Raw genomic sequence first — 27,054 nt, 5'->3', positions numbered from 1 at the left:
TTGCTCAGAAGGAACTGAAATACTTGGGACATAAGATAGGTGGGGGAAATCACGCTCCAGATGAAGAAAAAATTGCTGCTATAAAAGAACTAAAGAAGCCAGTCACTAAGAAGGACGTTAGATCAGTGTTTGGGCTCTTATGGGGTTCTATAGAAATTACATACAAAATTTTGCAGTTATCGATTCCCCTGACAAATCTGACAAAATCAAACATTTCAAATCCCATCCCGTGGGATGAAGAGGCAGATGCGGCTTTCTAGAAACTTAAAGAACGCCTGTGTAACGTGACCAGGCTGGCAACACCAAATTTAGAACTCCGTTTCAGTTACACACTGACGCATCTGATTTAGCAGTGGATTGTTGCTAAACTCAAGGAGTTGAAGGCAGATACCAGCCTATCGCTTTCGCGAGCCAGAAGCTGAACAACACCCAAAAGAGATGGGCCAGTATAGAGAAGGAAGCTTGGGCCGTATTATTTGGGTTGAGAAAGTTTGAAAAATGGATCCATGGTCTGAACGTGGAGGTTATAACGGACCACAACCCTTTGAAATACTTGACCGAAACGACTCCAAAAAGTACAAAATTGCTACGGTGGTCCTTAGCTCTACAAAGATGGAATTTAAAGATCACTCACAAGGCAGGAGCCGATGCTCTATCGAGGTTAAGTAGAGAAAATTGGGATTAAATCGTAAAAAGAGTAAATGTTTTTTTTTGGAAATAAGTCTAGTTATAAGATTTTTTGTGTTATCTAAGCAGATCAAGAGAATATGGTAAATGTTTCTTTTATTAATATTATTATTTGGTACATACAGTACACCTTCGCAGTTTGTTGGGACTCTATGCAATATGGTGCTATATTTGAAGAAAGAGAAGGTGAAGGGAGATCCGTTAATGAGGAGACTAACCCGTCGTAAAAGGGGGTGAAGAAGTATAATCCCCAGGGCTCTTCCTCCCTCTCTACAACATCTCGACGGGAACTAAGAAAATACTTATGCCAGTCAAACCAAAGAGTGTCCGAATCATTGCAAGTCCATTACACCCTACCTTGACAACAGCAGGACAAGGCAAAGAAAGAAAAACTCAATCTGGAGGCAGTTTTTACTTGTGTTCGGGCGTGTGAGATCCGTGATGACCCTCCTCGACGAAAGCGTGGAAACTGTCAAGCGTCAGATAGGGGACTGGACAGCTGCATACCAGGAGCCGAGAGACGGAGGAGAGGGAGCGGTGCGGTGGACAAGGAGAGGTGACAAAAGAGAGCTATTCCAGGAGGGAACGTGCAAACGAGAGGATGTAAGCAGCTCATCTGAAGAGCTGGCCGACCAAATTATACATACGATGTAATAAGTGTACATAATTAACATACACTGCTGGCCACCCAAATTGCAACACCAAGAAAGACAAGAGATATCGCAACAATATTTATTTTGTAGATAACATGTTGACCAAGCATCAAATGATTAAATTTATAGACTTCTGTGAAGTGTGGTTCCTGCCAAAATCAGTAGCCAGAGTAGCCGCCATTGTTGGAGATCACCGCTGCCACACGCCTCGGCATTGATTCAAAGAGACTTTGGATGAGTTCTTGGGGTACAGCAGACCAAGCAGCTTCCACGCGTTGCAAAGTTGATCTGGTGTGGCAGCTGGGGATGTAATCTGGGTCAATCGTTGAGCAACCATGGACCACATGTTTTCTATCGGCGAAAGATCCGGAGAGCGAGCTGGCCAGGGAAGCAATTCAATCTGGCGATTGACGAAGAACCTTTGGACAATGCGTGCCACGTGTGGTCGCGCATTATCCTGTTGAAATATGGCTGTGGGCAAGCCCTGAAGGTAAGGAAAGACAACTGGCTCCAACACCTCGGAGATGTAGCACTGGCTTTTTAAAGTACCGGCAATGCGTACTAGAGGAGTGCGAGAGTGATATGCAATACCGCCCCATACCATAATACCCGGTGCAGGACCAGTGTGGCGGTGCATAACGCAGCTGTTCAGCATCCTCTCTCCACGGTGTCTCCAGACTCGAATCCGACCATCGTGGTGTTGCAGACAGAAGCGTGACTCGTCAGTAAAGACAATTTCATTCCATTGTGCCGTCCACATCCTTCTTTCATCGCACCATTGGCGGCGGAGACGTCTGTGGTTCTGCGTCAAGGGTAGACGAAGCAATGGACGTCTTGCGGACAGACCACTCTGCTGTAAACGGCGTCGAATGGTACGCGCAGACACTGGATGATGCGGTACAGACTGAATGTGCTGTGCTATGGTTCGTGATGTGGCTGAGCGATCCGTCACTGCCATACGCACAATACGCCTGTCATCACGTGAAGTGGTGCACTGAGGTGGATGCGTTCGAACACGTCGGTCCGTCGTACCCTCCTGCATCCAACGATCACATATCCGCATTACAGTTGTTTGGTTTCGTCCAACACGACTACCGATTTCCCTGAAAGATAATCCACAATCTCGGTAGGCCACTATCCTTCCTCTGTCGAACTCGGATACTTGATAAAAAGATGATCGCTGTTTTCTATGAGGCATAATTGATCGTTTTTTTGAAAAAACCACAAGAAAAACACAATTGCCGTACTTCAAATCGTCGAAATCTCCAAGCCTTAAATAGCGCTTTGAAGTGGCGCCACAGGCGCGCGTGATGTGCGTCTGCGCTGAAATTCTAATCATTTGCATATCTCACCTCCGCTAATGCATGTTGTAAATTTCATATTATTTGCATGCTTCCTTCAGGGTGTTGCATTTACGGTGGCCAGCAGTGTATATACATTGATTAAAAGAAATGCACCTAGCAGTAAAAGCGTGGTTCTTCCCGTGTTTTGGCTACGTCGTTGTTATAGTACCATAAGGAAAAAAGATGCCAGTCCTCTAGCTTATTGGCTGAACACTTGCGCGGACTGCAAGGGGCAGTGACTAGATTCCCCGCAGAGGCATGTGAATTTTCTTTCGAAATTTATCTCCGCTTGGTAACCTGTGTTTCGTATTTTGTATGAACAACGGAGAGCGACATCGTTTTTCTCCATCTATAATCCTGATGTTAAAGCCCCCATAATGTTTGCTCGCAACACAGTCTAGCCATAATATCATCCAAGCTAAATTCATAGTTCTGTCAGAAGTCGTTGAATTAGCTTTATGCCGAAAATTATTGTAAAACATTTTTGAATAAGTTCTCTGATGTAGAGCTTCTTAAAGTTTGAAATGATCTGCTTATCCATGGATCACTGGGTGGATAAGAAAAGTCATACTTGTGGACGTGAACTGAGAGATAATGACTTGAACTCTGATGAAATAAAATTTGCCAACCAACTGTTCTGTCAAATTTAAAATCTTCACGTTTTAACTAAAGAATTCTAAAATACCCTTCCCTCGGGATTCAGTCAATTTTACGTATTCGTAAACCCGACTAGGCTTAAGCGTGGATCCGGGAGGGTTGGCGATGGGGCGATCGTTCCATTCGTCGGTCCCTTAAAATATGGGATGATCCAATGCACCTACACAGTAAGTCGCTTCTACGACTATGGCCTCACAAGGGTGGGGCCGACAGGGATCCAGTCCGGGACGATCAATAATTTTTTTTGTTTTTTCACGCTATGAATTTAGTATGGAGGGGTCTGTGAAACGTCTGGCCCGAAGGGCCCAACAAGGATCCCAGCTTAGTGATCCTGCTGCAGGATAGGGAGCCATGTGTCTGACACATCACCCTGGATCCGCCTGCCTCCGCCATTAGCAGCTGATGACGTCTGCCTTCTCTCCATTTGGAAGCTGCCTCCACTACATTCACAACTAACGCTATCTGCGTCTGCTTCATTCGAAGCTCAGGTTCGAATTGAGCGAAGGCACACATTTTTAGCTGCGAATGTAGCTGAGGCAGATATTTTCAGCTGTGAATGGAGTGAAGGCAGACGTCTGCCTCGACTCCATTCGCAACAGGAGATACCTGTCCGGCTCCATTCGCAACAGGAGATACCTGCCTCTGCTCCATTCGCAACAGGAGATACCTGCCTCTGCTCCATTCGCAACAGGAGATACCTGCCTCTGCTCCATTCGCAACAGGAGATACCTGCCTCTGCTCCATTCGCAACAGGAGATACCTGCCTCTGCTCCATTCGCAACAGGAGATACCTGCCTCTGCTCCATTCGCAACAGGAGATACCTGCCTCTGCTCCATTCGCAACTGACGATATCTGCGTAGGCTGCATTCAAAGCTGAAAATGCCTGCCTTCGTTCCATTCAAATTTGAAGATGTCTGCCTCGGCTCTATTCGCAGCTGAAGATGCCTGCCTCGGCTCTATTCGCAGCTGAAGATGCCTGCCTCGGCTCCTGAAGATGTCAGCTTTCTCTCAGAGGTGGACCCACCCCTCTCCAAGAAGCAGATCTGTCCCGTAAAATAAGGAACGATCCAACGAACTTGCTCAATTTGCCCCTCCCGACACATCGTCCTGAATCCGTGTCTGAATAGGAAGTGACATGAAAGCGATGCTGGCCGCACAACCAAATCATGTGAACTACAGGACATATGGTCATCCTGAATGAGAATTTCGTAGTTCAAAGTGTTGCGGCCGGCACGCATTCGTGGCGACCCTCCGTGGCGAAGGATGGCGAGTTCCTCGACCTACTGCTGCATAGCTGTTTTCATCACGTGATCTTGGTTCCTCAGATATTTCAAGATGGCCGGTTGTTGATGTTGTTAAAAGAACCAGTCGCGGCTTTTTCGCTGCACGTGCGGCATGTGAAGGGATAATTAGTGCCAAATTTATTAACCACGAATCAAGCTCGGACACGAAACATGGACAGCAAGGACTACGATCATGTTCGAAACATGACGTTGATGTTTTTCCTGGACAGATTGATCGACAAAGGGCAGCCTCGTACTCTGCATGATCTGTCCTGTCAGTTTGGTACTAAAGGTTTTACTAAAGAAATGAGACAAATAGCTGGTGGAAGCCAGTCCGGGCTACGGAAATTTCTTTCGCAATATCCCGCATTGTTTTCTATCCAAGATGATCAAGTTAGTGTAACGACTTACGCCTCGGAAAACGATGATTCAGCTGGTGCTAACAAACGTGATTATGCTCAAGAAGCCGTCGAATATTTTACAGTTAAATTGGAGCAATACGGTAACGCCGAAGTGCCAATAAAAAGCTTGCTTGGTCATCGATCTCAAGCGACTCCCGAAATAAGGCATGTATCCGGTCAGCGTGGTAAAGAATTTCGGGAGTTTCTCGTTAGACATCCGGATGTTTTTGTTGTTAAAGATGATTATGTAGTGTTGAGAAGTGTTTTAGAAAATCTAAGCAATGATTCCAAGCTCAGCATAATGAAAGTGCCAGAAGAGGTGCCCCTCGATCCACAACTTACGAACCAATTGATAAATTTCTTCGAGAGTGTTCTGAAGCACAGAGGACCGTTACCTGTTGGTCAACTTTTTGCCCATCTGACTGCCTGGTTTCCCAAAGAAATGTGGTCCAAGATGGTGAACAATCCTCAAGATCTTATGGCTTTTTTGAAGATGAATTCTCATATATTTCATGTGCAGTCAAATGTTGTTTCTGTAGTATGTGATCAAAGAATATCTGTTCCAATGATTGCTCCACCAGTTCCACTCCAAAATCCTACACCACCAGTTGCACCAAGTACAGCAACGTCTTCCGTTAACTCTTCTCCAAACAGTGGAAGTGGACGACATCAGGACAGACCCCAATCGTTTCAGCAACGGCTTAAAACACAAATTATGAAAGCAGTGGCTGATAATTCAGCAATGGATTATAGAGACAGGGTGTTATATAGTTCTTCAGGTAATTCAAATAAAGAATATGCAGATAACTCTATTTCCCGAATGATAAAAAAAGTAAAAATTATAACAAAAACAAAAGAGTGTGCAGCAGCTGTAAAAAATATAATGACTATGGATGAACCTTTGATTGCTTTTGATGGGGAGGGTGTTAACTTGGGACCAACTGGACCAATGACGTTACTCCAGTTTGCAACTACAGATGAGCAAGTGTATCTGTTTGATCTCTTATCTTGTCCACAATTAATGGATGACGGCTGTCTTAGAGAAGTTCTGGAATCTGAGAGAGTTATTAAGGTGTGGTATATATATATATTTTTCCCTAAACGAATAATTGAAATATATATTATTAATATCGTTTATATAACAACTTCACCAAAAATAAACCACATATTTTTTCAATCTCAAAATGTATAGTGTATTTGACTTTTTTTGTAAATATTTGTTATAAATCATTAAATTGGTACTAGGCTCACTATATAATTATATTAATGAATCTTAAAGTATATATTTTGTGATCATATGCTACCATCCTTATTTATATGATGGATAGTTTGAACAAATATATAATCTTATACATTTAATCCTTACAACAAAAACTTTCATGTAGTATAACCCTTTCAGACCCTGAAGCACAAACGTGAGGGTTGCTTTTTCTTGCTATATAGATATTTTTTAACTTCAGTGAGTTCAGTCCTGACTTCAAGGGTTATGGGTGTTTTATAGCTGAAGTCAGGGTTGGATTCCTCATTGTTAGAAAAGAAGACTATCTACAGTGAGATTGAAAAAACATGTTGGCAAGTACTGCTCTAAAAAAAAGATGTAAGAAGAAATAAAAAGAGAGTTCACATCAATGCAAATGAATAGATGCAATGCAGAAAAAGCTCCAGTCTAAACAATCTCATTTTTGAGAAATTAAGAAAAATTCTTGTCAAGCTGCGTACATATAGTCAGACCCTGATATAACAAACTTGAATTCAATGAATTCTTTGATTTTACAATTTTTTTCTGCAATTCTAATGAAAATAAAGGTCAAAACCCTGTTTAATGAATAAAAACTCTCAATAAAACAGATTTCTTAAACTATTTTTAGTTTTTTTTTCTTATTTCTCGTTACCCAAAACTATAATCCAAAGATTGACTCACCAGGATTTGACCTTCAGCTCTTCTTTACAGGCAAACAAAAAAAAGGGGCAGCAGGCAGGGCAGTTTAAGCGACAGTACTCAGGTGGCTGGTTGGAAAGGGTGACAGCCTAGGCTTTTGTTTGGACCAGTGGTTCTTAAACTTTTTCTCATGACTCCTTTGTCCAATTCATGATTCGTAAGATAGTTTATTAGATATTTTACTTAAAAAAACCACTTCAAAGCATAAATAGGTACACGAATATCTGTAGCTCATTACGACGCTCCTAGGAGCCGCAATGCACTGGAGAGAAACACTGGTTTTGACACATAAATTTTTAAAATTTTTGACAAAAAATGTTTATACAAGACACCACACTCTGTCACTCAGGATCATGCATTTTGGTGCCCCCCCCCCGCCATTAATACTTTTGGAGTGGGCAAAGAAAGAACTTGGGTTCTCACTTGTTCAAAGAATGGAGCACTAGAACCCGCTTATACTCCCTTAATTTCTGCTCTAGAAACCTTGGAGTATTTGAAATTAATTAAATATTTAACCCCAGAAGTTATTTTCTCAATAAAAGCTGTAATGTGGTAATTGTGTGAGAATGGTAAAATAGCTTTGCACCTAAAATCCTTTTAGCCTCCCGCCAAGGTCCTTCCTTAGGGAGATTGACCCCTAGACAAGACCCCATCCTTAGGGGTGGTACATGAGGCTTTGCACCCGAGTGACAGACCAGCCCGAGCCACTCCTGGAAGCAGGAATCTGTTTCCCTCCCCAAAGCAGAATGCTTTGGATTGTTCTGCAACGAGCCCTTGGCTGAGGGGAAATGTTCTGCGATAAAAATTCCCATAATAGTGTTTTTTCTACACGTTTTTTAAAATTCTTCCAGATTGTCCTGCAGTAGCACTGATTCTTTCAGCCACTCACATCATAGATTGCGGCATATTCCGCTTTTGAGATCAGTTCCTATTTAAAAAAAAGAGAAAGTAATTTAGAGAGTTGTTTAGGAAGGTTTCAAGTGGCCAAATTGGTGTACGCCTATACCATAAAACACTGCTGTCTGCATATTTAGATTTCAGTAAAGAAACCTCAAGTTTGTGTACTGTCTTGACAAGCAAAGAATGTGGGTCATTTGAAGAGAAAGAATTTTTTGGTTAGAAAAATAAAAAAAGACAATTTCGAAAGAATTAGATTAAGTTTTGACATACCAAACTTCTATCAAGCAATTTTTTTTATGCATCCTGACTTTATTCCTCATATATTTTATATATATTTTCCCAATTGCTGTCAGAGGAATAAACGCACTGTTTGTGATTGCTGTTACAATTTATGCTCCTGATAAAGTTGACCCTGATTTAATGATTTCTTCTACTTAACAGATAAAATTGTCAGTTTCTTCTGATTCGTTAAATCAAGGTTCAACTGCATCCTATATGAAAAGATGAACATCATGAAAGTGAAACTAAAATCTTTTTTGCAAACATTGATAAAAGTAAGATTCATTCCCTTGAGTAACTCGATGATTCATATAGACATATATCGCCATATGGCAATTTCCAACTAGTGGAGTTGGGTGGGAAATGAAGGTGCCGTCTATATTGGTGGTCGCCCCGGGTTCGATAGATAAAGAATTTTTTTTATGTTCTTTTGGCTGGATTCTAACCCATGGACCTTAACAGCAACCTTCATAGTGGAAGACGAGCATCTTATCACATGCGTCACTCGGGCGCTGACTAATATAGACTGATTCACCAAACACTAACTCTGGCCTTATTGCTATATTGCAATTTACTGCCATTAATTAGATGGGTTGGAAATGAAGGCACTGTCTATCGGTGGTCGCCTCAAGCTTGTTAGGGAAAATATCTTTTCTATATCTTCCCTCAGGTTTGAACTAGGGACACTGACAGCAACCTTCATGGTGGTAGACGAGCATCTTACCACAATGCCACTCGGGCGCAACTGATATAGATTGGCAATCTTTTCTGCATGGCCAATTCTGATATAAAGACAAGCGTGTTATTAGGCTAATTAAGGCCTTAAAAATTGTACAATGTTCAAGGCAGTAGACAGCAACCTGTTAATCCAAGCACATAAATCAAGAGCTTGACAATTTATAAAAAAATCTTGGAAAAATATTTTAGAAGCCAGATATTTTTTTCTCAAGAAAAACAGGTCTAAAAATGATGTTTTTCTTAACTTTACCATGATATAGCAACCTCCTTCCATGTTGATAGATACGCTGAAATAAATTCTAAAATTTTGTGTTGCCCAGACTCCAGTTTAGTAACCCAAACATGATCCATTTTCATGAAATTTGCCTAAATCATGTCCCCAGCAGTTTATATAAAATATACGATATACGCTATTAAGTATAGAACTTATTCTTTTGTCATTTTCGACTTATAGCCATGTCCCAGTTATATTTATAATTTTATTATCAATTTTTTAAATTCACTCAAACAAAATTTTTTTCCTGAAGAAAATTTCTTTTTCCTGCCTGTCCACTAACCATTTTTCAAATTTTAAAATAACTTTATACCTTAAAACAAAATATAGGCTTATTCCTATTTTCAATATAATGGGCCTATATATTTTTATATATTATTGGTATACTTTTATATTTCATCTTTTATAATTTTAATTATTTTTTATCAATAGTTTATACCAAAATGAAAATTGTCACCAGTGTTACATTTTGAAAACATAGGTGCCAACTGGTGTTGTGGGACTTGAGCCAATAAAATTTTGTGTTGAGAAGGTTAAAAAATAATTGAAGCCATCACTTGAACTTTCTTTCAAATCAATAGGCTAAGAATTGGAAATTCACAAATTAGATATAGTCAGGAAAAAAGAGCCAAGTGTTTTTATTAAACTCTGGTCACGGGTGCATCTAATCTGTGAGATGAAGTACTCATTTTTTCCGTGCCAAAGAGGAGGTTTATTGAGAAAGAGTTGGGACCTCTAGTAGCTTATTGATTCCCCCACCACTCACACAAGGGGGTATTGTAGTATCTTCTATTAGTGATGTGGTGGTCGCAGCATGTTGGTAAGTTGTAAAGTCTGTGATGGAAAGTGTTCAGGGACCCAGTTTCAAATCTACCCAAAGAAAGGCTTCAACTTTTTTTATAGATAAACTTGATCAGGGTATCCACAGGATTATTAGAAAATTCGCAGATGAAGTGAAGCTAATGGGGATGGTTGGGAATCTATGTAATAAGGAAAGGCTCCAGACGAACTTGAATGTGATTGCTGCATGGGCTAATGAATGCAGCATGACCTTTAGTGTCAATAAGTGCATAGTTGGTCATTTTGCTTCAAACAACCAACGTTTCACTTACAATTTTTGAATTGTCACTATCCTGGATGCAAAAAGGATCACCGTTTTCGTTATTCTCATTGATGAGCGGCTTAGGTTTTCTGAACATTGTTCAGCAGTGGTCGAAAAAGTAAATAGAATTCTTGGTTATTGGTTTCATTTTCAAAAAGGTCTCTTTGCATTCTGCTGAAGTTATTCTTTTGCTTTTCCGAGGCTTAGTTCATCCTGGACTGGAGTATGCTGTAAGCTTTTGGTGACCATACCTACAGAGGGACATAGACTTGGTCGAAAGAGTGTAGAGAAGAGCTACGCGTGTCCTTATTGGTACACGGCTTGAGTTATGAAGAGAGACTTCATTTTTTTAATATGTTTACATTGGATGAACGCAGGTGTTAGGGAGATATGATCGAAGTGTTAAAAATTTTCAATGGGATGGATAGGATGGACCATGTATTATTAGTATATCGTCAATCGACTGCTTATACAAGGAGACACCAGTATTGATTGGTAAGGGACAATTATAGGCTATGGTGTCGCAGGGAATTTTTCTCTAATAGAGTTGTTAATGAATAGAATAGCTTACTCCCGGAGGTAATAAATTCTAACACAATTGACACGTTTAAAAAGAAATACAATAAACATGTTGGGGTAAATTGAGAAGCTATCCATACTTAGAATAAGACAACCATGAGTATTCTTTATGGGCATTGTATAATATTTTATCATGTGTATATATTGTTTGTAATTGTATTTTTAATTGGGTTGCTGTATTTTAGAAATATATGACATCCATATTTGTTATGGGCATCTTTTTCTTAGCCACCTCGTTGGGCATTTTGCCTGTTGTTGCGTTTTTGTATTTGTTAGGTTTGGAGATGGTACCTACAGAGAGACAGACTTGGTTGAGGGTGCAGAGAAGAGCTACGTGTGCTCTTCTTGGCACAAAAGGTTTGAGCGATGAAGAAATTTCTTGAATATGTTTACATTGGAGGAACGCAGGTGTCTGGGGATATGATCGAAGTGTCTATAAATTTCAATGGGATGGATAGAATGGACCACGAGTTATTAATGCATTGTCAATAAACCGCTTTGACAAGGGGACACCAGTATTGTTTGGTAAGGGACAATTCTAGGTTGTGGTGTCGCAGGGAGTTTTTCTCCCCCAAAGTAGAATGTGCCACAATCTGAGACGTATGTCGCAGAAAAATTAGCGCTACTGCTGAACAATTTGGAAGAACTTTAAGAAAGAGTGCAAAAAAACACTATAACATGTATGGGGATTTTTACCACAGTAAATCTCTAGTCAGCTGAGGGCTCGTCGCAGAACAGTGCTAAACATTCTGCTTTGGGATTTTTCTCTAATAATATTGTGAATATAATAGCTTACCTCTGGGGGTTGTGAATTCCAATACAATTGACACGTCTAAAAAAAAGATAAATATAGTGGGATAAATCGAGAACAAGAAGCTATCCATACTTAAACTAAGACAACTATAATCTTTCTTATAGGAAGTGTATTATTTAATACTTTACTTATTAGTTTTTTTCTTTCGTGATACGTATATGCTTTTGTATTGGGTTGCTTTATTTTGGTTACATTTTATTTTATTTATTTATTCAATTTTGATTGGCCGAAGCCTATACAAGAGGATGTGGAAGTTATGTGTGACGAAAATGATGATTGATAGTACAGGAAAATTTGCAAACCGTAGTACAACCTACAACATTTGGTGGTAGGTTGTTCCAGTTGATAATAGCTCTTGGGATGAAGCTAAATTTGCGACAATCTGAAGAAGCATAGATGGGCTGTAATTTTTGGGAGTGGTTGAGTCTAACAGAGAAATGAGAGGATTTAATCATAATGTTGGAAGTGTTGATATTAAAAAATTGGCATTGGCATTATTTGGCCAAAAATTTTTAACTTGGCATCCATATTTTTATAGCCACCTCATTGGGCATTTTGCCTGTTGCGGCCCTTGTATTTGTATTCTCCAGTGCAATGTTGGTCTTGGTGAGGGATACGTTAATCTGGTAGATGACTTGCGCCTGATTACTTAAGTATTTTTGTATTCAGAATTCTTAGAAAACTAAATATTTCTTTTTGCTTCATAAGGTCATATCTTCTGCTGACATAAGGTAACTAGAAGGAAGGTTTGATCACAAGTTATGGGGTGCGATAGTTAAAAAAATTAAATCTGATTAAAAAAATCCAGATTTCTCTTGGCTGCAACATTGAGCTGCGGTAATGTTTCATCTGAAGACTACTTTGTGAGTGCCTCTCCCTCTCATGCTTCAAGCAAAACAAAAACAAATTAAAAATCTGTTGTCCCCATAAAATTGCCAAAAAAAAAAAAAAAGAGGGAGAAAAACAAATAAAAATGCAATTGACAAAAAAATTGTAAAGAGTATCAGTACTTCGTAAAGTTTAAAATGAGCTACCAAAATAGATAGAACATATTGCAAGTGTGTCAAGCATAAATATCAAGTTAATCCCTGAAACAGGCAAAATGCTACATGCAAGATATACAGAAAACTGGATGCCTGACTTAAAAAATCAACATCTCAAATAATAAATATCTTCACAGCACCCAGTTTTCTGTATATCTTGCATTAACAAGTGGAGAGTGACATCATGTCATAAAATGCTACATCTTTACATGGTTAAACAATTTTTTTTCACCACATTAATTTTGAACAAACTTCCCTGCTGACTATATTTTATTTATCAGAGGGTAAAGAGGGTAAAATAGGGATATTTCATTTATAACAATTTGGTTGACATTTATTTATGATAAATTTATGTTTATTTTTTGTTCAATTTCATGAGAATGACAGGCGATATATCACAAGATTAGATAGTTTTGTCTGAGGGGTCCACAGGGTCCCAAGATGCTAAAGTGAAGTTGACCTATTTTTGTTTAAAATTGTGTTTCAGTAATTGATCCATAAGTTTGAAAGTACAAAATAATGTAGTATAGGCATATATATATTAGTAAAAAGCAGAAAATTCATGTATGTGTATGCCTTAAAATTCTATCATTGAGCAAATCAAACAGGTTTAGGCTCGCTATATACCTTCACAGAAACAAACCAAACTATTTGTCACCATTGAATTCTATTGTTGAAAATTTGATATTATTGCTGTGAAACTTTATTCTATTATTTAAGATTTTATATACCTAATTTCTATTTTTTATATCATTCCTTACGATGAATTTTTCACTTCAATGTTTACAGGTATGGCAATCTATAGATCAATTTTTTTTTTTAAGAAAAAAAAAAAAATGTAAATGAACAAAGAAGTATCAAGTTCGCATTTTCATTTTTATGCAATTGAAATGAAAAAAAATTAGTTTGTAGTCAGTGGAAGATATATTTGAACAGGGCTTGACAGATCAAGGAAAAATCTAGGTGCCAACCAGATATTTCAGAAGCCAAGGGCATTGCTTTTGCCTGTGCTAATAATCACAACCAAAAAATTTTAGGCGCTGGTACGAATTTTTCACTCACCATGGCAACGTGGCGCCTGGGATTTGTCAAACTCTGTATTTGAATATCCGTCAAGTTCATTTTATCTAGTTATTTATGGATAGAACAAATAGTGATTTGGCCAAATAAATATATATATATATATATATATATATATATATATATATATATACTGTATTCAGTTAATTTCATCACTTATTCAGAATATGGACTTTTCTTGAGACTCATTACACTTATAAATAAAATGGGTGTTTTGGTTCAAAATGAAATTAAGGATGCTTTTAAACATGGCTTCACAAGTGCCAGGTCACCATGGCGACTGAAAAATTGGTATTGATGCCTAAAATGTTCTGGGCCTATGTGCTACAAATGAGAGTAAATACTTTTGGAATTCATGTCAGTGGGTCTACCAACGTAGAAAATGGTTACCAACCCCCAGAAAAGTTGTACAAAAAAGGTTATTTTGAACTCTTTTCTCAAATAAAAATATGTTTGGCTCCTAAACAATTTGCCTGATGCCTGAAAGTGTTTTTGATTTAAAAAGATTTGTCAAGCTCTCCCTGTTTTAAATGATTAAGATTGATTGAATATTAAAAATGATACATCAAATGTATGGATCTTACAAATATTCATTAGCTCAATATAACATCTTTTCTTAACATTCATTACAATTTTAAATAAAATTAGTTTTTTTAGTTTTAAATTGAAAATAATATTATTTTAATATTTTATTTCTTAAATATTTGAAAAAACTCAGATTTAATTTAATGCTATGGTATTGATAAGGGGCCATTCCAATATTATGTCAGCAGAGTTTTTAGCCATTTCTGACACCCCCATCAACAAAATTTCGTCAGCTCTGCCCCTGTACTACCTCATGACGCATATTGGGATCAGAGACGTATGTGGGGGGGGGGGGGAATGAGCCCCTATACCCCCAGACAATCAAAAATTTATTTTCGATGGTAAAATATCGGAAGAAAATACCTGTATATGTTATAATCAATTTCTGTTAATTTCAATGCTGTTTGAAGGCTAAGAACTCAAAATTTATCTTCAAGATATTCATTGTGACCCACCCCCTAAGCATTTTGTTCTAATTTCAAAGGTCGATCCTCTGCGTACACCTCTGATTGGATTGCCCTTCGAAAATATGCATAGGGAGTCTGACCACCACCGTCTAACACTGCTGTAGTCAACTTTGCTATGTATGCACAGGGATTATTTTTCACGTGATTATAGACTGAACACACTATATTTTTAGCTTGTGTTTTAAGTTTATTCATATTTTCATACTCAATTGTTTATGTAGTCCATAACCATAATGAAAGTTTTTCGTTGGTACCTTGCTCCTTAGGGGCCAACAGCCAACTTCAGGGCTGCCCTTTTGGGCCTATGAAGGAAAAAAAAGACAAGACTGTGCCTGTATATGCATTCATATAGTGTATGTCTGTGACAGGGAAAGAAAAATTTCGACTGGGCTAGGAAAAACTCGTCACGTACTGGGCGTGAAAATAAAAAAAAATTTGGAAGTATATCGCGAACACTCAGGTAATCCGCATGGGCCTTTTTGACCACTTCTAGCACATTGGTATATGCTTTCATCATATAATATTGTCCCAACTGCATCCACCGCTGGCACGGCAATGAGCATTTAACTTGATTCATTTGAAATTTAATATAAAATCCAATATAATCTAAAATACCTAAAAAATCTCAATTCAACCAACTCGCTCCTCAAGAAAGAACCCCAGGGCCAATAAAATCATGGCAAAAAGCCTTTGTCCAATAAATTTAAAAACAGTTAAAAACTTTAGTCCATTACAGCTATTAATACTATTTACAGTTGAAAAGTTATTCAGCCTATAAAATTTTATAAAAAATTTCTTTTGCTGTCGTTAGAAAAGGATTCAACGAAAATTTTTTTCTTTTTCAATTTTTGTCTTAGCCTTTTGGATTTCCATGAGGGTGACGACCATTAACTAGAAGACCTCCCGGAACCAGAATTTCCTCATCATTTACTTCGGCAAGTTTTTCTGAAACCTCCTTACTAAGTTCCTTTACTCCCACTTCAGTAGGAGGCCTTTCCCAGGACGCCCCCAATCTCGCTCCAAATTATTTTTACTTATTCCCATAACTGCTTCTGCATAATTAGTGTTTATCATCTTTTTTTTTGATTTCTTATATTTACTATTTTCAAAAACCAAACGATCAAATCCTTTATCGAAATTTAGTTCCTCTACCTCCGGTCCGCATCCTGGACCGCAGGGCCCAGGTGGGGTACATTTCTCCTCTCATAATTTTTTCCATATACTTTTCGATCTTGTAATTTGTTTGGCCCAGGGGCTCTCAGACATCCTCCAAAGTTTGCGGTCTGGGGTCCGCCACAGTTGGCACACTTGGCCGGGTTCACCCCTCTCCGAGTATCACAATCGGATGAGTTGTGGGGCCTCGCACATTTAACATACTGGGGGTCCCGGTAACAAAAATTTGATGTGTGAAACCAGGACTGGCATCGAAACATTGGGGAACTCTCCCTCTGTAGGGCTCTACCCGTACACTCAGGAAATTCAACCATTTGATATCAAAGATTTCCCTACTCTTAGGGGTTCGTGGTAGCTCAACAAGCCGTAAGGGAAACTTAACTTTAGCCCCCCTCATTTATCTTCGCAGTGTACATCTGTGACAATTATCTCAAAACCTAGGTCACCCAAGGCTTCTTCCAAATCTTCCCTTCTGATATTTTTTTTCAAGCCTCTTAATAACTACATTCAAATTTCTTTCGTTTTCAGCTGGATATGTACTAAATTTGAGGCCCTCATTTATCAGAAAATTCTTAACTGCCACAAAATCCACTGTTTCGGCATATCACGCTAACCCCCTACGACACAGCTCTTGCCCTAAATTTTCTTTACAGATCGTATTTAGAGAGTTTCCTCGCCAATACACTCCATATACCACAATCGGTTATAATCAACGGCGGGACCCATCCCCTCATTACGGACTCGTTAATCGTCTCCACCTCCGGAGTATCCTTATTAGAACTTTTTTCCTCACTCTGTATATTAGAATCATTCTCGGTAGGACTTTCTACCTCTGTACTCACCGGGCAGCACTTGTTTTTACTCTCACTATTTTTAACGTTTTCCAATTCAGGAGGCGGGGGGTCCCTCCTCACTTGGGGCCCCCTTTCCTGTCTGAGGTAGCATCTCCACCTTCCTGTTGTCAACTGAAAAAACTTTTTTAAACTTGTGTGGAGTGAATTCCTAAACCGCAATCTGTTAATTGTATTACTTTCAGTTTTGTACTCTTGAATATCTCGCCACACATCCAGGCCCTCCGGTCCCAGATACAGACTTTTTTACTTCATTCATTTTTTTTCCCCATAAGCATCCAAATCGAAGCCCTCAAAAATTTCATTAAATATCTCAACCCCTATTTTTTCGCATTTTTGCGAAATGGTTAGAGCAAAATATCCAGGGGCGTCCCTAACATGCGACTCAGGGAGCGCCCACAAAAACTTCACTATACCATCATGAAGCTGTTGCTTCCTTCCTCTGCTTACATAAAATATCACGGCTGTTTCATCAGTATTCCAGTATCTTTAATTTCTTTGACTCTCTCAATCGAATCACTATTCAAATAATCAATGTCATTTCTCGCTCCCCCTGTAATTTCCGGCACTTTACTGTTCCCACCCAACACGGCATTTTCAACATCATCAACACTACTATCCTCACTAAACGATTCATCACTAGAACTACTACTAGAGCTTACACTAGTACTATCACTAGAATTCAAACTATTGCTCATTGCACAGCACTCTAGAAAAACAGCGGTGGATACAAAAAGGGACTTCCCCTATCCTGAGCGTCCGCTAGAAGTCCGTCTCGACACCAGCTACAGCAAAAACGCCATCAAAACCAACCGCAAAGCAACCACGCGGAGTAGGCCTAACAGGAACAATGCGATATTATGCGACACAAGGTAAACCATATGAACCACAGCATTCGTTGAATTTCATCTTGTCCATGTCATCTTCCTTCAATTGATTATATTGCTTCCAATTTGACTAGACTCCCAGAGCGCAGTCAATATCCTTAAAAACCTAGGTGAACTATAGCTCAGTCACGGAGCATCTTTTCAACGTGTTTTCTCTTCAGGAGCGATCATCCAGCAATCCAATTGTTTACGCAATCATCATTCAACCCCACCTCCCCATAAGTGGATACAGATTCCTCGTACTTAGGGTTAAAGGACGAATCACCGAAGGTGTGTATAGTGAACGGCGAGGGGGCCCCCCTTGTATCCCCCATGCTTCCCCGCTTTGTCATCAAAAGTAAGCAAAAGGACCCCCCATTCATTCGTGCCTATATAACACTTCACTTGAATGCCCTTATTAATAAAGTTATCAATAGGGCTGTGGCGTTCTGAACCATAGCTTTACTCTTATTATTAAAAGTGAATTAGCCATACACAATCTTTTTCTTCTCTTATTGAATAGATTGAACTAACCCCACATAAATATGACTGAATTTATTTATTTACATCACGATCTGACACTTTCGATCCCACCATCATGTATTTTTTTTTTTTAATAACATACAAACATATATACAAGCATATACAGAAACACATTAAACATACACTTTTGACCTCAAGGGACATGCCTGTCCTTCCAGTAGGTCTACAGGGTTTCTCCGTAGATTAAAGTATTTTTGATTTTATTTCTCTCTCTCTTGTCTACTCTAATCAATTCCCATTGATACTCCCATATTGTATGTGTTTTGTGTTTGTGTGTTTTGTATGTTGACATACTTAGATATCTCCATGAATCCTTTGTAATCACCAATATGGACCACGTGATCCCATGGTGATTGGAGTACTTTTTTTAAATATGTAATAATATGTCTCTAATGATGTTTTCAATAAAAACAATAAATATATTGCTTACTTCCACCTTATTGGAATGCAATAGATTCTATTTTTAGCTTCATGTTTTCCCTCTCCTAATGAACCTTGAGACGGATTGCCCCCTTTTCAGGGCTTGACAAATCCCAGGCGCCATGCAGCCATGGCGACTAGAAAATCTGTGTTGGTGCCCAAAATTTGACAAAAGTGATGGCCAAATTGAAGTCAGTGAATAACACAAAATTTTCTAATTTCATGGCAGTTCGTTTTTCAACTTACGAAAGGAATATTCAAGTCCTGGAATAGTGGAAGAAAACATTATTTAAGACTGTCTTTATTGAACGAAAACCCCTTTTGGCTCCTAAGAAATTTGACTGGTGCTTGAATTTTTCTTTAATTTTCCAAGCCTTGCCTCTGTAAAAAGAGGGCGCGGACTAGTGAATTTGACTGCGGGGAGCTGACAGCTTACTATTGCTAAGCGTACATGCACCTCGGAAACATTCCTGAGGAATTTCAAATGAATTGTTGCATGGTGAAATGCGTGTGCCCTGACGTATTTATAGCTATGCGGATTCAAAAAATGCTGCCTCCCATCTTCCATATAGAAAGTATACAAGGGGCAAATACCAGAATTATCGTGTTGAAGATCTCTCTGATCTCTAACGAGAGACTGCTTTAAGTGGGCTTCGAAAAGGTGGAAAATTCAACCTCAGCCGACGATCACTCTGCGGCCTTCAGAGTTCGAACAAGGATACTCGGGATGCCATGTCCATCACGACCGCACAGCGTCCAATAGCTTTCTACTAATATGAAGTAATGAGTCTGCAAATTGTAAATTTTCCCTACTAGGTGCCGAATGGCAATTCCAGATAACTAACTCGCTAGGATTTCATCATTATATGTATTTCTGTATGATAGCCCATTGGCTCTCAAACTTTTGTCACCCGCGAATTCTTGACCATAGACTATGGCCCATAGTCAAAACATGTATTGGCGGTTACCCCTCTAACAAAGTATCGCTTCAAAGCACCACTGGCACGTATAAATATCGACAGATCTACTACTACCGACCCAGGCCTATCGCTTGGGCGATTTACTACCTGTTAGGCCCAGAACTGACTGCGAGGCGGTTACGATTGGGGGGGGGGGAAGTGACCATCTATAGGTTTATTCTGTAAGCGCACAAACTTGGTAGCGGTTTTTGTAACCCCCACCACCCGTCGAAAATCATAATTTTTTTGTGGCAGGTGGAGGCGGTTGCAAATCTTCGGTTATTCATTGAAAAGGTTTGAGGCCCAGATCAGCGAGGCGGGTGGACGCGGGTTGATATCTTCCATTGTCTATTAAGTTGTTTGACGAGTAAGGTGATCGCATTTGGGATGCACTAGACAAAGGAACTGCTCTTTTTCAAAGGTTGCCAGAAAAATGGAGAGAGAGAAATTCGAGGAAATTAATGGTGAAGTTCCATTTGACAAACTAATTCTTTGTTTGGCGCTCTTGCATTGATAACCATTTAAAAAAAACCTATAAAGAAAAACTAAATTTTTCTGATATTTTTTTTGCTTTCCTACAAGAGCATACAGTAAAATACGGTTATAATGACATTCATAAAATAACGTGATTACGCAGTACACCAAGATATATATTTTAAAACACTTGAATGAAATGCATTGGATCCCGCTTATAACGTTTCAGCAAAAAATCCAATTAGTACCTCATCCAAAAAAAATAGACGTAAAAATAAACAGACAGCTCAAGGAAGAAGTTTTTATACTTGTAAATTCCATATTAAATTTTTGAAAAATTCATTAAAATAACTCGTATGAATCGGGAAGGAAATACAGTCGAATCCCGCTTTAACGAATACCGTTATAGCAAAAATCTCGTTTTAACGAACACTTTTATAATTTCTCAGATAAATGAACATAGGAACAACAAAAAAAACCTGGAATTCCTTTCTAACGAAAATTCGTCACAACGAAGTGATTTCTACGGTGTCTTGGAGTTCCTTATAACGGGATTCGACTGTATGTCCCTAATATAAATAAATACAACGCCACAACAGGCAAAATGCCCAACGAGGTGGCTGAGAAAAAGATGCCCATAAAAATATGGATGTCATATATTTCAAAAAAACAGCGACCCAATTAAAAATGCAATTAACAAAAAATTGTAAACAATATATACACGTGATAAAATATTATACAATGCCCATAAAGAATACTTATGGTTGTCTTATTTTAAGTATGGATAGGTTCTCGATTTACCCCAACATGTTTATCGTATTTATTTTTAAACGTGTCAATTGTGTTAGAATTTATTACCTCCGGGAGTAAGCTATTCTATTCATTAACAACTCTATTAGAGAAAAATTCCCTGCGACACCATAGCCTATAATTGTCCCTTACCAATCAATACTGGTGTCTCCTTGTATAAGCAGTCGATTGACGATATACTAATAATACATGGTCCATCCTATCCATCCCGTTGAAAATTTTTAACACTTCGATCATATTTCCCTAACACCTGCGTTCATCCAATGTAAACATATTCAAAAAATGAAGTCTCTCTTCATAACTCAAGCCGTGTACCAATAAGGACACGCGTAGCTCTTCTCTACACTCTTTCGACCAAGTCTATGTCCCTCTGTAGATATGGTCTCCAAAACCTTACAGCATATTCCAGTCCAGGACGAACTAAGCCTCGAAAAAGCGGAAGAATGACTTCAGGAGAACGCGAAGTGACCTTATTGAAAATGAGACCAAGCATTCTATTCGCTTTTTTGACCACCGCTGAACAATGTTCAGAAAACCTAAGCCGCTCGTCAATGAGAATTCCCAAATCGGTGACCCTAGTTGCATCGGGGATAGTGACACCATTCAACTCGTAAGAGAACCGTGGGTTGTTCGAACCAAAATGAGCGACCATGCACTTATCAACGCTAAACGTCATGCTCCATTCATTTGCCCATGCTGCAATCCTGTTTAAGTTGGTCTGGAGCAGCTCCCTATCGTTTTGATTCCCGATCACCCCCATTAGCTTCACATCATCTGCGAATTAGCTAGTAATCCCATCGATACCCTGACCGAGTTTATCGATAAAAAGTGAAAAAAGTATGGGGCCAAGGACACTTCCTTGAGGAACTCCACTTGTGACGTCTGTCCAACCAGAGAATTCCTCGTTCACCATAACTCGTTGCGACCTATCTCTTAACCACGATTCTATCCAATTCAGCAAGTTGCCCCCAATTCCAATCTCGTGTAAACGCTTCAAGAGTTTACCGTGTTGGACACGATCGAATGCCTTCTGGAAATCAAGGTAAACAACATCTACATTTTTGCCCTTACCCAAAGCTTTAGTCACGTGATCATAGAAACAAAGGAGGTTAGTTACACATGACCTCCCCTTCCTGAACCCATACTGATTATCCGACAATACATTATTCTCATCTATCCACTTCACAAACTGCCTTTTGATGATAAATTCCAAAATTTTCGAGAGGGAGTTCGTCAATCTCACTGGACGAGCTTCTCTACTACCCTTCTTAAATATCGGAACAACATTAGCAGGTTTCCAATCCCTTGGGACGATACCCTCAGCAACACTACTCCTGTATATATGTGCGACTGGCCCCAACAATTCATTAGCACATTCCTTGAGGACCCTGGGATAGATATCATCTGGTCCTGGTGCTTTGGTTGCACATACATTTCTTAGAAGATTTAGGACCTCCGCGTCTTCTACTTGAACATCGTTGAGGGTTTTATTACCCCATGCAACACCTGTATATCGAAAAAATTATTTTGGGTCAGAGCCAATGTTATCTGCCAACCTAGATTCAACTTCCTTTTTAATATCCCTTATCGCTTTCTTCAACACTCTTCTTTTATCAATAAACAATGATAGGTCACCTCGTCCACTTTTATACTCTCTGAATGCTCTTTTTTTTTCAAGATAAAGATTACGCACGCTATCCGTGAACCATAGAGGGTGCGATGTACAAACACGCTTTTTTCGAACAAAGTGTATGACGTCATGCAATTTAATATATATCTCTTGTTCCCCATGTGAACAAGAGGTCCCTGGGCCACGCCAATATGGGTTGAGATTGCCTTGGTCCCACGGACGGATTTGCTAGCTTCTGAATTTAGTCCCTCTTTTCCCAACATAGTTTAATTGAAAGCTTCGTTTCCTCACAGCTCTCTGCTCCCCCCCCCCCATCTGATTTTGACAAAGTCCAAGCCCCCCCCCCCCCCCGCAACCCCCAGAATATCTCAGGATCACAAGGCAGGTTGAGAACCACTGGAGTATCTCTTGTTAACATAGGCTGTTGTTACCAACCTAAACTATTGTTTTTCAGAAGTTTTGATTTATTAAATCAGAAATTTTCTGGAAATCCCCTCTCCTGATCTGTGCCCCAAAACAGAGGTACTAAAAAGGTCTAATCAGCATCATGGTATTTCTTAAAATTTACGTACAATGAAATTTGATTTTTTATATGATTTATGAAAAATTAAATTTTCAGAAATTTTATTCCGATTTCCTATCTAAATTTTTTTTCCTGACCATGAAAACAAATGAATTTTTTAAAAATAGGTGCAAATAATTTTTTCCTTATTTTCTTTTGGCACATGGGGTTTCCCAAAGTTATAATTATTAATTACTTTGATTAAACTGAGATGATTAATTTGCATTATTTATAAATTTAATTAATTAGACATTTACTTTAATTACAAAGAAAAACGTGCTAAATTGATGTCCAATTTTTTGAAACTTCGAAAATGTTATTCAAGTAGCCAGTCATCAAAATAAAAAAAATTATGCGATTTGGTAATGAATTAATTGTAAGAGCGGTCAAAAATGGGTAAACTTTTAGGTCTTTAACTCCGAATGAATTTCGAACGGCAAATATTGCAACAAAAATTAAATAATTTCATTACTTGAAGAATTTTTATTATATAATGCAATTTATGAACGTGAATTAGAACGCTAACCGTAGCAAACTTCAGCTTGGCGTAAAATTATTTAGCCCAGCACGCATGTCACGTGACAAAAAAACACGGTTGCTAAACGCTGTGTGTGTTACACCAACACCACCTACAGAACAAGGCCTCCGCACGAAGCTTGTGACGTCACTTAAGGCCATTTCACCTATTACCATTGGATATAGCAGGCCGACGCATGCGATATCTTTACCTTTTTTTGCAGTATATCCAATGGCGATAGGAGAAATTGTCTTCAGTGACGTCTCAAGCTTCGTGCGGAGGCAACACCTCCACGAGATAGAAGGCCTCTGCACTGTTTGCCATAAACGTCATTCAGACTACCTAGCAAGTTTGCCACATTTTGCAGCATCCTATTTCGTTTTTTTTATTTTGGCGTAGAATCTTCCTGATTGCCTCACAAATACCGCATAGTGATTGGATGTGGGGCATAGAAATCGCAATTCTGAGCCCCATCATTTCTTTTCCTCACAATGATGATGCTAGCACGAGCAGGGAATTTTTTTCCCTGAATATTCTGAGGGAAAATGGAATACTTACTGACGTCACAAGCAGACTGCGGAGGCCTTCTAGCTCTAGGAGGTACTGGCGAAGGCCTTTTCTGTAGGTGGTGTTGGTTACACACGAAATTCCGCGGGTGCTGATAAGATCAATCGCACCCGCCGAACCGCAGTCAGTTCCCGGCCTTACTCTCAAAGGGATGGGTTGAAGCGGAAACTTTGGTAACACCTGCCGCCGCAAGAGCGGCCTAGCACCAAGCTCTCCGTCCTATAGTCCGCGGGTGGCAGCCATCAGGGAACTGGACGCGGCGGGCCCGCTTCTCCCATATTCCACGCCACCATACATCATTACACTCGGGCCCCGAGCAGACATCTCTCAATCGCACCCATCCAAGGCCAGAGAACAAGACGAAGTCACATTGCTCATCCCACCAGACCAGCGAACACACCTCCCCTCCTAGCGCAAGCAAGCCCTGAGACGAAACCAGAGGGTTTAGTACTTGACGACTTATCAACTTAACTAAATAATTTGACTACTAAAACACTTGACGCGTGTAAACTGGCTTTTAGGCCAAGAATAATAATTATTTTTCTCATTCTGACCTATACCGTATTCATTAACAAAGTAGTACCTGGTTTGAGCGTGGGAGGGGGACCAAACTTATATGGAAAGTCGGATAATTCTAAGTACCAAAGGGCAAAGATAATAACGATGTTAGAAATTTATTGGCTGCGTCTAAAAATAAGTCTAAGCAGCCAGCCGGGAAGCAATCGGTATGCAATTTTATTATGTTTATTAGAGGGCTTAACCCCACCCCTCCTATTTTTTTGGGTATATGGATGGTTCTCTTGTCTTCACAAAGATTGTTGTTTACCTGTTATGGTAATCTGGCCAATCCATGCCTCGCGCGAGACCGTAAATTCTACTAGAAATGATTGGTCTTCATTGGACTATCATTTCGGTGTCTTCACTGATATCAATCATCTCGAACCAAAAGAATTGATTATCCCCCAATTCATAAAATAATTGGAGGTAAGTTGACAAGGGGTTTGTCAATAAACGAAATGAATGAACTTTTGATGGTGTTACTATAAATGAACGAAAAAAATTCTGATTGCTATATTGTATGTGATCATCCATCCATGTGACACTCCAATCAATATAGATTGTACTAATGAAACTACTTGTTCTTGGGGAGTAAATAAGTACTGTATGTGTGTGGTCGAACATTCTCGTGATGAAACACAATTCTCTTATGAATAATCAATTCTGAGTGTTTCTCTCTCGTGACACACTTTGAGAACTAGGTATAGGATATAGCATCAGAGGAGGTGCAACCTTATGACTACTCTGACGTGACGTAGGACCACTTCAGGTCAGACGGCGTAAGATCATATCAATATGATACCAGTGTGAACGCATATCATGTTTCAAGAGATGCACCACCCCATCAGTTTTCCCAGCAAAGCGTAGGGTAGTGAACGCTGTAATTCTACGATGAAAAATATGTGCACTATATATGTGGTGTAATTCGTACCAAAATGCATTCAAGAGCTGAAAAAATTCACATTTTTTTGTCACTTTTATTTATAAAATACACGCTTGTGATTACATCATAAACTGATAGAGCGCATCTAATTTTTTTATTGAACTAAAACCTTTAGTATCTATTACGTAGCCGCAGTGGTGGTCCAGTGGTCATAGTGACGGACTCACATCGCGAGGTCCCGCGTTCGAACCCCACCGTCGCCACAGCACAGTGGTGGTGAAGGTGGTTTTCTGTGGTTCCCAACTTCGAGGTGCGAATGCGAGCCGATCTCTCCTTTAAAAAGTCTCGCCACAGAGAGCAACAAACGATGCAAATGTAATTCAATCATTACACTTCACTTCTGAAATATAGATGGCTACAATGAAAAATAAGACAACACTAGATACAAATACAAATACAAATACAACGCCACAACAGGCAAAATGCCCAACGAGGTGGCTGATAAAAAGATGCCCATAAAAATATGGTTGTCATATGTTTCAAAAATACAGCAACCCAATTAAAAATGCAATTAACACAAATTACAAACAATATATACACATGATAAAATATTATACGATGCCCATAAAGATTACTTATGGTTGTCTTATTCTAAGAATGGATAGCTTCTCGATTTACCCCAACATGTTTATCGTATTTCTTTTTAAACGTGTCAATTGTGTTACAATTTACTACCTCCGGGGGTAAGCTATTCCATTTATTAACAACCCTATTGGAGAAAAATTCCCTGCGACACCATAACCTTGCATTGTCCCTCACCAATCGATACTGGTGTCCCCTTGTAAAAGCAGTCGATTGGCGGTGTACTAAAAGTTCATGGTCCATCCTATCCATCCCATTGAAAATTTTGAACACTTCGATCATATCTCCTCGACACCTGCGTTCATCCAATGTAAACATATTCAAAAAATGAAGTCTTTCTTCATAACTCAAGCCCTGTGTGCCAATAAGGACACGCGTAGCTCTTCTCTGCACCCCTTCAACCAAGTCTATGTCCCTCTGTAGGTATGGTCTCCAAAACCTTACAGCATACTCCAGTCCAGGACGAACTAAGCCTCGAAAAAGAGGAAGAATGACTTTAGGAGAACGCGAAGAGACCTTTTTGAAAATGAGACCAAGCATTCTATTCGATTTTTTGACAACCGCTGAACAATGTTCAGAAAACTTAAGTCGCTCGTCAATGAGAATTCCCAAATCGGTGACTCTAGTTGCATCCGGGATAGTGACACCATTCAACTCGTAAGAGAACCGTTGGTTGTTCGAACCAAAATGAGCGACCATGCACTTATCTACGCTAAACGTCATGCTCCATTCATTTGCCCATGCTGCAATCTTGTTTAAGTTGGTCTGGAGCAA

At 39.3% G+C, this 27,054-nt stretch overlaps 1 protein-coding gene across 1 annotated transcript in view; it reads left to right on the top strand.

Moving 5' to 3' along the window:
- The first annotated feature begins 4,614 nt into the window (after nt 1-4,614).
- Nucleotides 4,615-27,054, top strand: part of egl (Egl_like_exo domain-containing protein) — a 130,047-nt gene continuing 107,607 nt past the window's right edge. Inside the window, exon 1 of the mRNA XM_089232530.1 lies at nt 4,615-6,097. Within this exon, the coding sequence (XP_089088656.1) occupies nt 4,796-6,097 (1,302 nt within the window). The 5' untranslated portion in view covers nt 4,615-4,795. The remainder of the gene's footprint in view (nt 6,098-27,054) is intronic.

Source organism: Pholcus phalangioides, unplaced genomic scaffold (genome assembly GCF_987345545.1).
Source record: "Pholcus phalangioides strain wild (caught in Gottingen) unplaced genomic scaffold, Ppha-v1.0 ptg000007l_1, whole genome shotgun sequence".
Lineage (NCBI taxonomy): Eukaryota > Metazoa > Arthropoda > Arachnida > Araneae > Pholcidae > Pholcus > Pholcus phalangioides.
The sequence above is the reverse complement of the archived record's forward strand: the minus strand, read 5'-3'. Positions and strand labels throughout refer to the sequence as shown.